At 42.1% G+C, this 13,877-nt stretch overlaps 1 protein-coding gene across 1 annotated transcript in view; it reads right to left on the reverse strand.

The window, feature by feature from the left end:
• Nucleotides 1-10,382, reverse strand: part of SESN3 (sestrin 3) — a 247,821-nt gene extending 237,439 nt beyond the window's left edge. Inside the window, exon 1 of the mRNA XM_085621415.1 lies at nucleotides 10,169-10,382. Coding sequence (XP_085477541.1) covers nucleotides 10,169-10,375 — 207 coding nt within the window. The 5' untranslated portion in view covers nucleotides 10,376-10,382. The remainder of the gene's footprint in view (nucleotides 1-10,168) is intronic.
• Between the last annotated feature and the right edge of the window lie 3,495 nt (nucleotides 10,383-13,877).

The following is a 13,877-nucleotide window of genomic DNA, read 5'->3' on the forward strand; positions in this document are numbered from 1 at the left end:
GGAGCATTAATGCGCGGGTATGTTTGGGTGGTGTCAGTTTGGATCAAACGGCTGTGTTTACCTTTAGCGAGACTTGCAGCTGGTCAAACCAGCTGGATCTTCTCGCTCTTAAACATGCCCAATTAGGTGGAGCTTTGTTGAAAGAGCATAAACATTCTTTAACAAAACCAATAGCTCCCCTAATGAAGATTTATGGCTCCAAGATTCTTCCTGCCATTTTATATGGTGCTGAAATTTGGGGCTTTAGTAACCTGTCCAAATTGATGACTGCCCAGAACAAATTTCTCCGGTCAGCAATAGGGCTTCCGCAATCAACACCGCGTATTCCATTATTATATGACTTGGGAATCCAGCCTCTAGAGGAGTTGGCAGGGTATAGACCCCTGGCGTTGCCTGTGGACTACTCCCGAATTATTTATCTATCTATGCTAAAGCCCTCTTGGAGGTCAAAGGGCTGGAGGGTTCGCATAGGATATCATGGTTGTCTGGTATTAAAACCCTATTGACAGACCTTGGGATGGGTGACCTTTGAGCCAACCCAGACACTGCAGTTTTCCCGCCGAAAAATGTTTTAAGGGACGCTTATTGGTGTATGATTAAGAACAGGAGATTTGCCTCCCTTACGGGCACCTCCATGACTGCTACATTTTTCGCTCTTAAAGACGAGTCTGTTTATGAAGGTTACTGGGACACCATTATGAAACATCTTGATCGTAAACTGTACCATCAGTTTAGAGTGGGCGCCCTACCACTGCGAGGTCTCACTAAAAGCTGGAGTCCTCTTGGTAGTGATAAGTGCCCCTTTTGTGTGGATATGATCGAATCTATGGATCATTTTCTTTTTTGCTGTCCATCCTACCTTCTTCGTCGACGTGTTTGGCTTCGTCCCGTCTGCAGATTAATGAGCACCCGTTCTGCACAGATTGCCAGTAGAATTTTGAAAACAGACACATCAAAACCTGTTGTAATAGGTGTTGCCAAATTCATTAGTTGGGCGTGGATTCTTAGGGTACGGAAACTTAATTCTTGATATGTATCCCACACGGTTTCAGTTGCTTTTAAACTAGCGCCATCACTATCGACTTTTAGGTTAGACTGGCGTGTGTTTTATTAAATTCTACTATGCTTAGTCATTATGTCTTAATCATTTGACTACTATGAAATATTTTACATGATTTTAATATTTTTATCTTGTACTGTAATATGATCTTGTATTTTATATGAACTTTCTTTTTCTAATATGTATAGTATGTCTTATGATGTTAATCGAATAAAGACTTATTGACTGACTGACTGGCAATATGCTGACCAAGATTTAGCTTCCTGTAAAATGTAGTGGAATTCCATTCAGCAGTTTTTGCAGTAGCACTTCTTAAAGAAGTCAATGGGGAATGCATGGTGATTTTTCATTTTGGGATCTTCCTTTTTTCTCAGCCACTGCTTGACGAATGCCCACAAAAGTTTCCAAGCACTAATAAGGCAAAAGAGAGCACTTGTTGGGACATTTTTGTGGAGATTCGTCAAGAGAGCCAAAGTTATTAGCAACACAAAAAACGCATTTCCTATTGAACTGCTGGCCTAACCATAACTACAATTTTGTATATGTATTAAACAAATGGATCATCTCCTCTGTACTGGCAGCTGGTGGAGCTTACTGAACTTAAAACATAGGGCAGGTCGTTAAAACATACAGGGGAGGGGCAGCCCTTCCAAGCCAACCAGAGGCCTTTCGTCACAATATGAACTCCTCATTACAACTGTTGCTGTGAATGTTTAAAATGTCATGCTTCCCCACTTACAAAACAACTGCATAACAAAGATAACAAAAGATCGGCCCCTCCCTTACATGGACAACAATGGATATATGCCCTACAGCAGTGGCAACACTTCATACAGCACGAATAAGGTTTACAATCAATCCCTGACTGGCTGATGAATGGCACAGCAACCAAGTGTTGTGTGTCGAGCTCAATGCCACACACTGGACCGAAGCAATCGACTGCAGCGCAAACAAAAGGTTAGAAATGAAGAATGTGTCTTGGAAAGCATCCACTTGCATAAAACAATATGATAAATGTGCCCTCCTTCCTAGAGCAGCTATTTTATATGCTGAATATGTTGTTTTCCCAAGTAAAAAAATCGCCGCAAAATACACACATGCAAAAAGGGCACTCGCTCTGTCTGCCTTACATAGGCTCACCTCACAATTAACTATTGAAATGGTCATGTAACTTGCAATAGAAAAAACTCCTACTTTCATTAATGACAATTCCAATCAACCAAATAGTGAATCAATGTGATGAATGAGACTTGTAGCCCAAATGAATTATTATCCCTCATTATGAGACTTCACGAATCCAATTATGCTAGAATTCAATGGGGGGGGATGGGATCGGTAACCGCGGATTTTCCGGTTGAAAGGGGAGTTCGTCAGGGCTGTTCGATGGCTCCTGTACTTTTTACATTATACATCAATGACGTTGTGAGCCGTTTGCTCTCAGCCCAAGTGGATGCCCCTTTTTTAGCAGGGACTAAAATCCCTATTTTAATGTTCGCTGATGACACGCTCATCCTATCGAAAACTCCCAGTGGTCTACAACATGCCTTGTCAATCTTTGATCAATTTTGTGGGGAGTATGGCTTAGAGGTTAATACTGCCAAAACTAAGCTTATGATTTTTAACCCCCACCGAAGTTTTAAATCTAAAATTACTTTGAACAATCGTCCGTTAGAGGTAGTGAAAACCTTTACATACCTAGGTATTCATATATCTAAAGAGAAGACCTGGCGGAACCATATTGATCTGGCAACACTCAGGCATAGACAACTCTCTGGTGCCATCTGCGCAGAGCATAGGAAATCCTTAACTAAACCTATTAAACCCGCCTTGCAGATTTATGAAGCAAAGGCTTTAGGCTCCGCGCTATACGGCACTGAGCTTTGGGGTTTTGAAAAGGTGGCTGCACTTCAAACCTCGGAGAATAAATTTCTCAGGGGTATAACTGGTGTTCCCAAAAGCACCCCGTTATTGCCCCTAAGATATGATTTGGGTATAAGAGCAGTCACAGATTTAGTTAAATTACGACCAACCATTTATTGGCACAGGTTGTGGACTACCCCTGTATTGAAACATTATGCCGAGGGTTTTTTTAGATATTATGAGTTCCGATGTTTACCACAAAATTGGATGGTTGAAATTATTAAAGACATCCCTTATGGAGCTTGGTATGTCCCAACTTTGGGAAGATCCAATGAGAGCAATCTTTCCCTCCAAAAATATTCTAAAAAGTGCTTATTGGGAGATGGTTGCCTCTCGACATTGGAGAAGCTCTAGCGCTGGTTCAATGTCTGGTGAATTTTTAGAGGCAAAAATGTATCCCTGTTTAGAATCGTACTGGGACACTATTACCAGGCCTGGAGATAGGAAGCTCCTCTTCCAACTCCGAGCAGGTGCACTCCCACTTAAATCTCTGACAGCTAAGTGGAATGGTGGATCCTGTGACACCTGCCCTGTTTGTGGTATTACTAAAGAAACCATCGGCCATTTTTTATTTTCCTGTAAACCCTATGCGGCACCAAGGCGCATTTGGCTGTCCCCAATGTGCAAAAATCTTGGGACAGTTAGCAGCACTGTGGCCCTGCGTATTATACGCACCAGCACTTTGACATGGGTTTTAATAGCCACTGCAAAGTATTTAGGTTGGGCGTGGTCAATTAGAAGGAGATTGCTAGGTACTTAACTACTCTCCCAACTACTACAGAGACTGCTAGCTACTGACTATTCTCTGTCATGTTTTATTCTCGTGTCTTATTAGCCGTTTTACAACTATTTTAAACCATGGTTTTTAATTATTTTATTCTTATTAACATAGGTTGAACAGTACATGCATATAGGATTAAACATTTCAGTTAATAAATGAAGTGTGCTTTGTAATTGATGTCATCGATGAAATTTAATCTTGTTTTAAATTGTATGTATTTGTGTTTGTTTATTGTATTGTGTTTTGGCTTTTATGAATGAAATTCGAATAAAGCATACTCTGACTGACTGACTGACTTGTAGCAGCCAATGGCTGAAGGGGGCTGAAGTCAAGTGCCTTTCTCAAGAGATTGCTTGAACTATGTGAAACAGCTAAAGATGTCTCTGTCGCACCTAAATTTTAACAGATTTCATGATATAAAACTGTCTCACAAAAAGGTAACCATCTTAACCAATACAATAACAATTTACTGTGATGCAATATGCACCATTATAATCCAAAAAGAATATATGAAAATGATTGTTACTTGACAGACGAAGGTCCTTTAGTGGCTAGAAGTGCCTTACAAACTCGCCACTCAATGTACACCATCTTGAATCATCTCCTAACCTCCCACAAATAAAATTGGAAATGCAATCGGTCTCGCATTTGTTGGAGTTGGAGTTATTGGCATTATAAATACTGTTTTTTAACTTGCCATGTTGCAGGGTGCAGTACCATATGTGGCCAAAAGAGGTCCCATGGGACCAATTTTGGTCACATATGGTACTATACCCTGCAGAAGATATGGTAAATCCACCCTACCCATAATGCATTGCATGCAAGAGAGTACCAAGTGTACATTCAAATAGCTATGTTCATATATACAATTAGTAGCTTTGAAATGTGACAAAATCATTCTTATATTAATTCAGGATTAGGTTGTACTGTGTGTAGAGCTGATGAAGGGAAATTTATAGACGGTCTCATATAAATGTGAGATGTGCTAGTGAGTAAAGTAACCACTGCCAGCCTTGCTGAGGACAAGCGTGCGTCCTGCCTGAAGCCCCTTAAGAAATTTGCGCTCTGAAGCTGTAATTAAAACCTAGGGAGTAGCAACACATGTAACATGGTGTGTCCTCATGGGAGTTTACAAGAAGAGAAAAGACAATACTAAGGAGGGATTACTGCGCCTATTGACAAGTGAAAAGCCACCATTTACAAAGGACAGGGACAGGAGCCAATTAAAATGATGGACAGAAAGTGGGCAGAGCTTTATGCCTATATCCTGAATACAGCATGTCTCGAAGAGACAGCGCAAGCACTGCCTAGGCGAGATCTAAAAATTGAGCCAGTATCCTCAAGTAAAGAGAGTACTTAAAAAGCGAGGTGACATTGTTACTTGTGGAAATTGCTCACCTAATGTCAAAATGTGACTGAAGCCTGCATGCTCAAATGAAGCAAGTACTTCAAAACACAACATAGATTGCTTATAACATGGGTATAAGTGGGTCATAGAATGAAAAGACCGCAAGAGTTTTGCTTAAACCCAGAGGAACACTTGGAGATTTTATTAACCTGACTGACGAAACAAGTGTAGGTTAGAGAATCTGTAGAAGAGACAAAACATTAAATGGGATTGTGTAGTCTCTGTATAAGAATGTTCATGGACTTAACATACATAATAAGTGTGATCCATATTAATGAACCACAGCAACATCCAATTCAAAGCTACAGGAACATCCAGCACTCTGCAGTTATGAGTATGAACCGCAGAACATGTTTGGTATTCTGCTAGAAGCACACTAGGAGGACTCCAACGTCAATTTGTCACAGCAGTACACAATGAATTCCGCAGGACGACTCCACCTCGATACAAATATATTCCAGAAAATATATACATGATCACGACAGTTAACTTCCTGTCCCTCACAGAATTATGATACACGCAGACTGCTAACAGTCACTTTCCTTTGCAGAGAGCGATTCCACTCCGTCCCTGTGTCAATGCAAATGTTTAATGGCCACTATGCCTTCTGAACAGCTCAGAAGACTGCTTTTTCACTATCTTATCAGAACCTACATGACACAAATTGCTGTACCTAGAGGATATTTTAAAATGTGAACATTATAAATGTCAAACCTGTAGATTTATTTATTATAGTCTAGTACGTCTAGAAATGTGTTGAATTTAATGGAGAAGAATACGTCTGCCTTGCCAATCATTCCTGCAATATACACATTTGAAATAGAAGATGTCTGCACTAATGTGTAGATGTTAGGTAATGTTTTACTAAAGATGCATAGAGAAGAGTACACTTTCACTCCTGAATTGCGATATGCTAGCACAGTGTTTACATTGAACGCAACAGAATAATTTACATTCTTCACTATACAAATGTAAGCCATGCAGACACCACGATTATTGCAACGCCAGAAGGGTTCTGTTCTGGTAGGACTATTAACAGGGCCTACAAAGGGCACAAAAGACTTCAAAAGGGATGCTCACGTTTTCCGATGGCTTGGTATAATCGTAATTTGAATGCCTGAATTAAAAGCAAAAACGTGGTGGGCACCTTTTTCTACTCAGTGTGGTATACCTGCGCCATTGTCTTGTAGGTACTTGTCAATTACCTTTTAAGAGTCAACGGGTAAAGTCCCATACTCTCGGGACTTGCATTAGGTTTCTGCTCTTCTGACATGAACATCTGCACAGTGAGCAAATTCAGTGAGACCAGTGAAATCGGTCAGGCCTCACCACATGGCCATATACTCAGAAGAGGTTAACCTGGCGGGCTAATGAAAAGTAAAACAACGTCAATATGGCACTGGTGGGTAGGCATTGGGTCTTTGGCTGGTGCCCTAGCCGCATGGTTAAGGGCATGAGCCCCAGAAAGTTGTTGTGAAGCTTACTACAAGCACGGCACATCCTCCTTCTGAGGTACCTAAAGAAATCAAGTTTTAAAAAAATGCATCAAACGGTCTTTTAAGTGGGCTATGTCCAGGCGTGTTTGTACAGTACTGAGTTCATATGAGAGACAAGATGGGCTGACAACATTTCCCAAGTGTGAAATCCCTTGTCTATTGTATGGTTTTAGAGGGCACTCTGGTGAGTGATTTGGATAATATGCATGCACTTCTGTGACAAGTACATGCTTAGTGCTGTAATTAAACCAATAACTAGATGTAGAGTGAAGAATTATAAAATGTTTACCCCTCCAAGTTTCAAGAATACCTTTACAAGCATTATGTGTGGAACATAAGTAACTTTATAACAATAACACACAATGTCAGACCAGCTGGAGCGTGATGAACTACAAACGGAGTGTGCGATGAAACACTGCTGTAAATTCCTTGGAGAGATGAAGAATAACACAAAGGGAAAAGTCTTAAGGCAGAATAGACAACATTTAACAGCATTAATGCGAGTGCAGAGAATTAAATTAATTTACGCATAAGTGTTTCACTGCAAGATGATTGTTTACTGACTAACACAAACAGGAGATACAAACAGCTCAAAATATAAATAAATGTAAATACTTTGGGAAGAAAAGACACGTGTGCCTGTCATACGTTTGACATGAATTAGCTGTAATGGATGGTAGGGGGCAACTTGTTCGGAAAAGTTGGAGTTAGTAACAGCGTAGCACAGTGGATGATTTGCGGTTTCACAAAAGACTCTGTATAGCAATTAATACAGTCTCACAGATTTCATCACAAGACAAGAGCAGATGTGCCTGGGCATGTACAATAGGATTCAGCTATACAAAGACATTGCCTGAGACTTATTTCCCACGGCCTGCAACTCTTTGGAGAAACTGCAGTAAGCCAAGACGGGTGCAAAGACAGTGCATATGGCCACACGAGTACTGTAACATGTAAACATGTATTTGAATATACATTTATACGTGTCGTCCCGTCCATAAACATGTTGTGACATTACAATCTATTCTGGTTTGGCACTATGCATCAGGGGTTCACTGCAATCCATCCCCCAGACAACACTCACTTGACAGCACGGGATCAAACTGTAAAAATAATGATCTTGAAAAGGTGAAAGTCCAGCTGGCCATCAGAATACGGATCTGGTTCATCTACTACCAGTAAAAAGTCAGACTCGAAAAATACTGTAAAACAAACGCTTACGCAAATAACTGTAATGTGTGCCATGACTACACTTAGCATTAAGGTCTGCCATCCTCGTTATTACTGAGATACGATTTTGGAACTATTCTGCATGAAATAAATAAAATCATCGACAGCCCTGGAGAGCGAGGTTCCTCCTTTGGGTAAAAGTGAATTATATGTTTAAATGGCAGATTTTGTTTACAAGTCCCTGTCAAAAGAAATGGAAGTTCCGTATAAAAGGAAACCAATGGCACAAGAAGGGTTAATTGGGAGAAAGGGCTTCCCTGCAGCAGCCCCTTTCTCTGCACTGCTAGAGGGGCTGTAGGGCAACAACTGTAAACTGATACTAGAGCTGTGTAGCAAAAACGGGCTGAGCTGAAGAGGTCTGTCGGGGTTGAAAAATATAAGTGTTGTATGCTGTTGGCGAAAGCAAGGTTTAAGCATAAAAGAGAAAAAGTTACATCTTCAACGCAAATTTATAAGAACGTTTTACAGAGCAGCTGCCAACTGCACGGGAAAGAGGCTTGAAAAACAACTTTGATTGGCAGCTCGCCTGAGCCACAGAGGAAAAGCGCAATTTCCAGACTAAGATCTCGAACAGTGTTTAAGATCATATCTACCACATGGTCTCATTCGCGCAAATTCAAGCAAGGAGCAGTTTTCAGACAGATACATGCAGGCAGAGAATAAAATCGACGCGGGTTAGCCTTCTGTCCAGTAGCTTTTTGTGAAATTACAACAGGTCAGCAATTTTAATTCATTTGCACTCAGCAAACACAGTGCCCTTTCTACTAAACGGCTGCAAACAAATGGGCATTTGTGCGCATGGTGCGATAGCTCCCGCCAGCCACATTAACTTTTGGATTTATTGATCCTTAACTCTACTGCCCATTTAATTAACTGGTATCGAAAATGAACAGCGTGCATATCGTTTGAACTTTACATGTGGTACGTGAAGTAGGCGAGTGTGTGTTCGTTGATAGTTTGGCCGACTTCCTACAAAAGTACTGCTGTCAATCATACGAGCAAGGGAGAAATGGTGTCTTCACAAATCCCTGCCTTTAGGCAGCTTTGGTGGCACAGTGCCCACATTCAACGGGTTTGCAGCTCCATTGACACGCCTGTTTTCTAGCTGTCACACTAGTAAGGAGGCGTGTTTTTAAGTGTGTTCAAGTCTCTTTTGCAGAGCTCACATGTGGTGTATGTTTATGAACTCCCACACTGAAATATGCTTTCCACGCAGCGTGAATCTTTCAAGGGTTTAATTTCTTACATTCCCCAACTGTACCGGGCTGAAGGCATGGTTTAAAAAAACCGACCGGAAAAGGGAAGCCGGGCCCACCGAAATGAGGTTTATGCGCTAGGTTTCCAGAACGCGAATCTTGGGTTCCATCTACCACTCTGCGGTGTCAATGAACACAAGAGTCCTGTGCGGGCTGCGTGTGGTTTGACAGCTTCCTCGCTGTGGCACAAGGGGGAGCTACAATCCATTCGCCTACAGGGCTAATGTAGCAACAAGTTAAACTAATGGGCTAGTTAATAAAGTGGAAGGACTTCGAAAAAGGAAGCACTATCAGAGGTAAAACAATGGTTCCCAAAATAACTACTTAAATAACTCATGATTTCCTAAATTATAGCAAAGATATAACCACAATTTTACACGACCATTATACACCTACAAATTAGAGAAAGGTAACGATGTGCGTGATACTAACGTAAACACATGTGTTCAACACACAGTAAAGTCCTTTTGAAAATATTTTGGGTAATGTGCAAAAGAAATTATAAAAGTCTGCACTGTTCAATACTTGAGATGCCGCCCTATGTTGAAGTGAATTAGTCCTCGCAAAGAGAATTATGACAGCTTCACAAATAGAAACATAAATAAGAGCTGGCCTCTTACATTTATAATCCTTGAAAACTCATATGCATCATAAAAATCCCAGTGCCGCGAAATTAAGTAAATGCAGGGATGTAGTTTGTCCGGGACAGAGGTGGTGCAATTCAACATTGGGCGTAGATGAAACGCGAAAATACTTGTCCAAAATGTGCACCTTTTCAGTGCCTCTCTAGTAATAAGGAAGCTCTATATTATTTACATCCAGTTGTGTAGTGAGAAGTAAAAGAAGTGCATTATTTGCCATTCTTTCCTCCAGACCTCTCCTGTTTATAAAGCACTGAGCTTGTACTCGGCGCTATACGGTTTGTACGGCAGTATTATATGACAATGCTCTGTTACACCGGGAGGGGTCTCCGTGGAGGGGAAGTTTGTTGTTTTTGACAGCCCGAGGCTCGCTCACCTGCCGCCGCAGCGCTTTCCGGCAGTTGGGGCAGATCAGGTAGTCGGCAGTGCCGGAGATGGTGTCCACGCTGCTCCTATGCATCCTGCCGCCAGCCCCGCAGCCCGACTCACACCGCTGGGACCCGGGCAGCAGCGGCAGCGGAGGCAGCAGCAGGAGGGGCCACGGCAGAGACACGCCTACAGCGAGAGCAAGATTGGCAGCCATACCCGCCCAGGCCGAGCCCTGGGGATGGAGGCTGACTGACACTCCGCCCCTTTTCTTGAGTGAATGCTGTGGTAGGGAGGGGTGGGACAAAAGAAGTCTGCCTCTCGCAGAAAGAACAACAATGCGGGTAAAAAGGGGCGGGCCATGCTCCTGAAACCACGCCCACCGAATGGAAAACACTAAGGAAGGGCTAGACCGTTTTTCCTTCCCAGTTCCAGTATTTCCAAGTTATTGAAGGTATTCTACTAAGAAGTGGAAGAGTACGACGAGACGTCTAGGGACGAACGTGCACTCTTCAGTGGCCATCTTGAAAAGGTCTTCTCTCCCCACAAATCTCATTTGCTATAAGAAGGAGAGCTCTCAGTAAGAGAATGCATGATCTTTAAAAACACCCAGGTGTGAGCTGAGTGGCAAAGAACTGGAGGGAGAGCATACTTGTTATAATTAAAACACACTTTTAGGCTAATTATTGTCCACGGTTTTTTATCGATATGTTTTACTTTGTTCCAGATTCTATTTTTAATAACAAGAAAAACACCTATCAGGCTTCTTTCCCTTCCCAAGTGGAAGGCAAACTCGTCCATATACATATCACAGTCACGCCTACTTTTTCAGGCTGTGCGTTTGTGATCTGTCGGCGTCCGTCCCAAATTCCGATTAACGTTTTTTTGCCCCTTCTCGTCAGTTGTCCCCTGCCCTACTCGCAGCTCTTTCTTTGTAGGAAACGTCAAGCCCCTTTCCTCGCCCCATGCCGCCCTAATGTATATTCTGTCCCCCTAGTTCGATGTTTTTCTCATTCCTCCGGGCATGCGCATTTCCTTGTTTTTAGCTCTACCAGACACCATTCAGCTGAACTGTGTCAGAGTTGCGGAGCTTTTTTTAAGGCTAAAGGCAAATCCTGAGAAGTTATGTTTTTTAGGTCTCGCATGAGCAAGCGCTTTAGCGCTGCTCTCGCGAGAGCTTTTGTAAAAGGGGGATTTGGAAGTGCAAACCAGTGCTTTCAGGCCGCCAACTACGGTGCATGTGCGCCCACCAACTACAGTGCATGTGTGCCCGGCGCGCGCACCATTTGGCAGCCTGCGTGATCATTTCGCGGCCGCTTTGATGTTCTCAGTGAGCTGCGCGGCCACTGAGAACATCAAAGCGGCCGCGAAAGTGCACACCATTTGCCACCCCCTCCCTTATCCCACTTCCTGCTTGTTTTTAATGCAGGTTTATACAGCGCAAACTCGTGCCGTAGGTACTGGAGCTCTTTAAATGAGCGCAGATTACGTTACACAGACACATTCAGGCACGGGGAGATTAAGTCATTATTATGGTGGCCAAATGCTTAACTTCTTTTTGCAGGCAGCACAAATGCTTACGTTTATTTTGCAGGCGGCAAAGAACAAAACAGCGGGACGGTAAAGCACAGTGCTTGCTTCCTTTTATTTTCCTTAATTTCACGGACTCTCCTGGGACCACACCTCAAAGTGTAATCGGTACATAGCGGGAGGGTAAAGCTTAGTGCTTGCTTCCTTTTATTTTCTATTATTTCACGGACTCTCCTGGTCCGTAATTTTTGTTGAATTTGGGGCCAGCCAGCAGCTTTCATGTAACACAGCTGGTTTTTGATGCGTGTGCAGTTTTGTTTTGTTTGAGTGCTTTTTTTTTAATGCAGATTTATACAGCTCAAACTCGTGCGGTAGGTATTGGAGTGCTTTAAATGAGCACGGATTACGTTACACAAGAACACATTCAGGCACAGGGAGACTAAGTCATTATTATGGTGGCCAAATGCTTACTTCATTTTGCAGGCGGCACAAATACTTAACTTTATTCTGCAGGCGGCACAGAACAAAACAGCGTGACGGTAAAGCACAGTGCTTGCTTCCTTTTATTTTCTGTTATTTCATGGACTTTCCTGGGTTCCTACTTTTTGTTGGATTTGGGAAACTACACCATCACAGCTGATGTCAGCAGTGAGCGTCACAGACTCTCTTGGGTCCGTGCTTTTCGTTGGATTTGGGAAAACATGAAGTATTCTTTTTTCTCAACTTTAAAAAGGTAATTACATTTAGCGTGCATTTAAAAATATGCGAATGCGATGGGGATGTTGTCTTTTTACCCCTTACTTCAGCAGTAACCTATATTTTTTTTAGGAGCTTATCATCCTGCTGGTTGTTCAGTTGCATCTCACAGATGCTGCGAGCCAAGAGATTACAATCTTTACTGCAAGGCTCAAAGCACTTAATTAGCTTGTCCTGGTTTCCTTTCCCAACTTGCAAACACATGCTAACACTTCACACTAAACCAGACTTTCGGTCTGAGTTTTTTCCCTAAACAAATGTCAATAGATTATAATCTATCAACACAGTTACAAAATGAAGGTGAACTCGAAGTTATTTTAACCAAAATTGAAAACGTATTGACCAAAACCAAATTATTTTTTAAAAAACGATAGTACTTTTTTTGTGTGAGTGCGTTTGGGAATTTTATAAATTGGATATAACATGCTTCAGGGTCTATTTACACTTCACGCGCACTGGCTACCGGCATGCGCGCACCTTCTACGGACGCAAGTACAGCACAATGGAGTCCAGGTACACTGGCGAAATGGTTTTTGAAGTGAACGTTGTTTCTAATTTAATTAGTGCTACAGGCATTGAATAAAATGATGGAACACATTTTGGAGTCGGTCCCTGAGGAGTAGATTGTGTGTAATCGGTACATAGCGGGACGGTAAAACACAGTGCTTGCTTCCTTTCATTTTCCGTAATTTCACTGACTCTTCTGGGTCCGTACTTTTCCTTGGATTTGGGAAACTATACCATCACAGCTGATGTCAGCAGGGAGCGTGAAACTTGCTGATGTATTTTGGCAGTGAGATATCCAATGGAACACATTTTGGAGTCGGTCCCTGAGGAGTAGGTTGTGTGTAATGCAATAGGTCTCGCATTTATTTGAGTTTGAGCTATTGGCATTGTAAATGACAATGCCTTATATTTATGTTTTGGTTTTAAAATAAATAAATAAAAGGGACTAACTAATAACAGAAGGAGGGTGAAATGGCCCCATCTTGCAGAGTCACCTTTACAGCTTGCAAACATTTACCAAATTGCAATACCCCTTATAGCCCAGATGGGTGATGGGTGATCCAACTGGACAATTGCAGGCATTGGAAATACATAAACAACTAGTTATGGCTCTAGGGGATGTTTTTAATCCTGCAGGCAGAACCAAGAGGTGTGTGCTGAAAACCCACCCCTGGTTTAATGATGCATGCAGGAAATCAAAAATGGAGCTTCTTGCAGCAATTAAATCGAAAAACAAAGTGAATATCAGGGCTACTAGGCAGATGTATAAGAAGGAACTGTCTAGGGGCAAGATAGAATGGGAAGAAGATAGGTGGAAAAAATTGAGGGATGCCCTAGTGTCAAAGGATGCTAAATTATTCTGGGCATTGGTAAACTCTGCCACGAGAGATAGTGGGGAATCGATTTTACCAAATATTGCTTCCTCA

The sequence above is a fragment of the Triturus cristatus genome, chromosome 8 (assembly GCF_964204655.1).
Source record: "Triturus cristatus chromosome 8, aTriCri1.1, whole genome shotgun sequence".
NCBI lineage: Eukaryota > Metazoa > Chordata > Amphibia > Caudata > Salamandridae > Triturus > Triturus cristatus.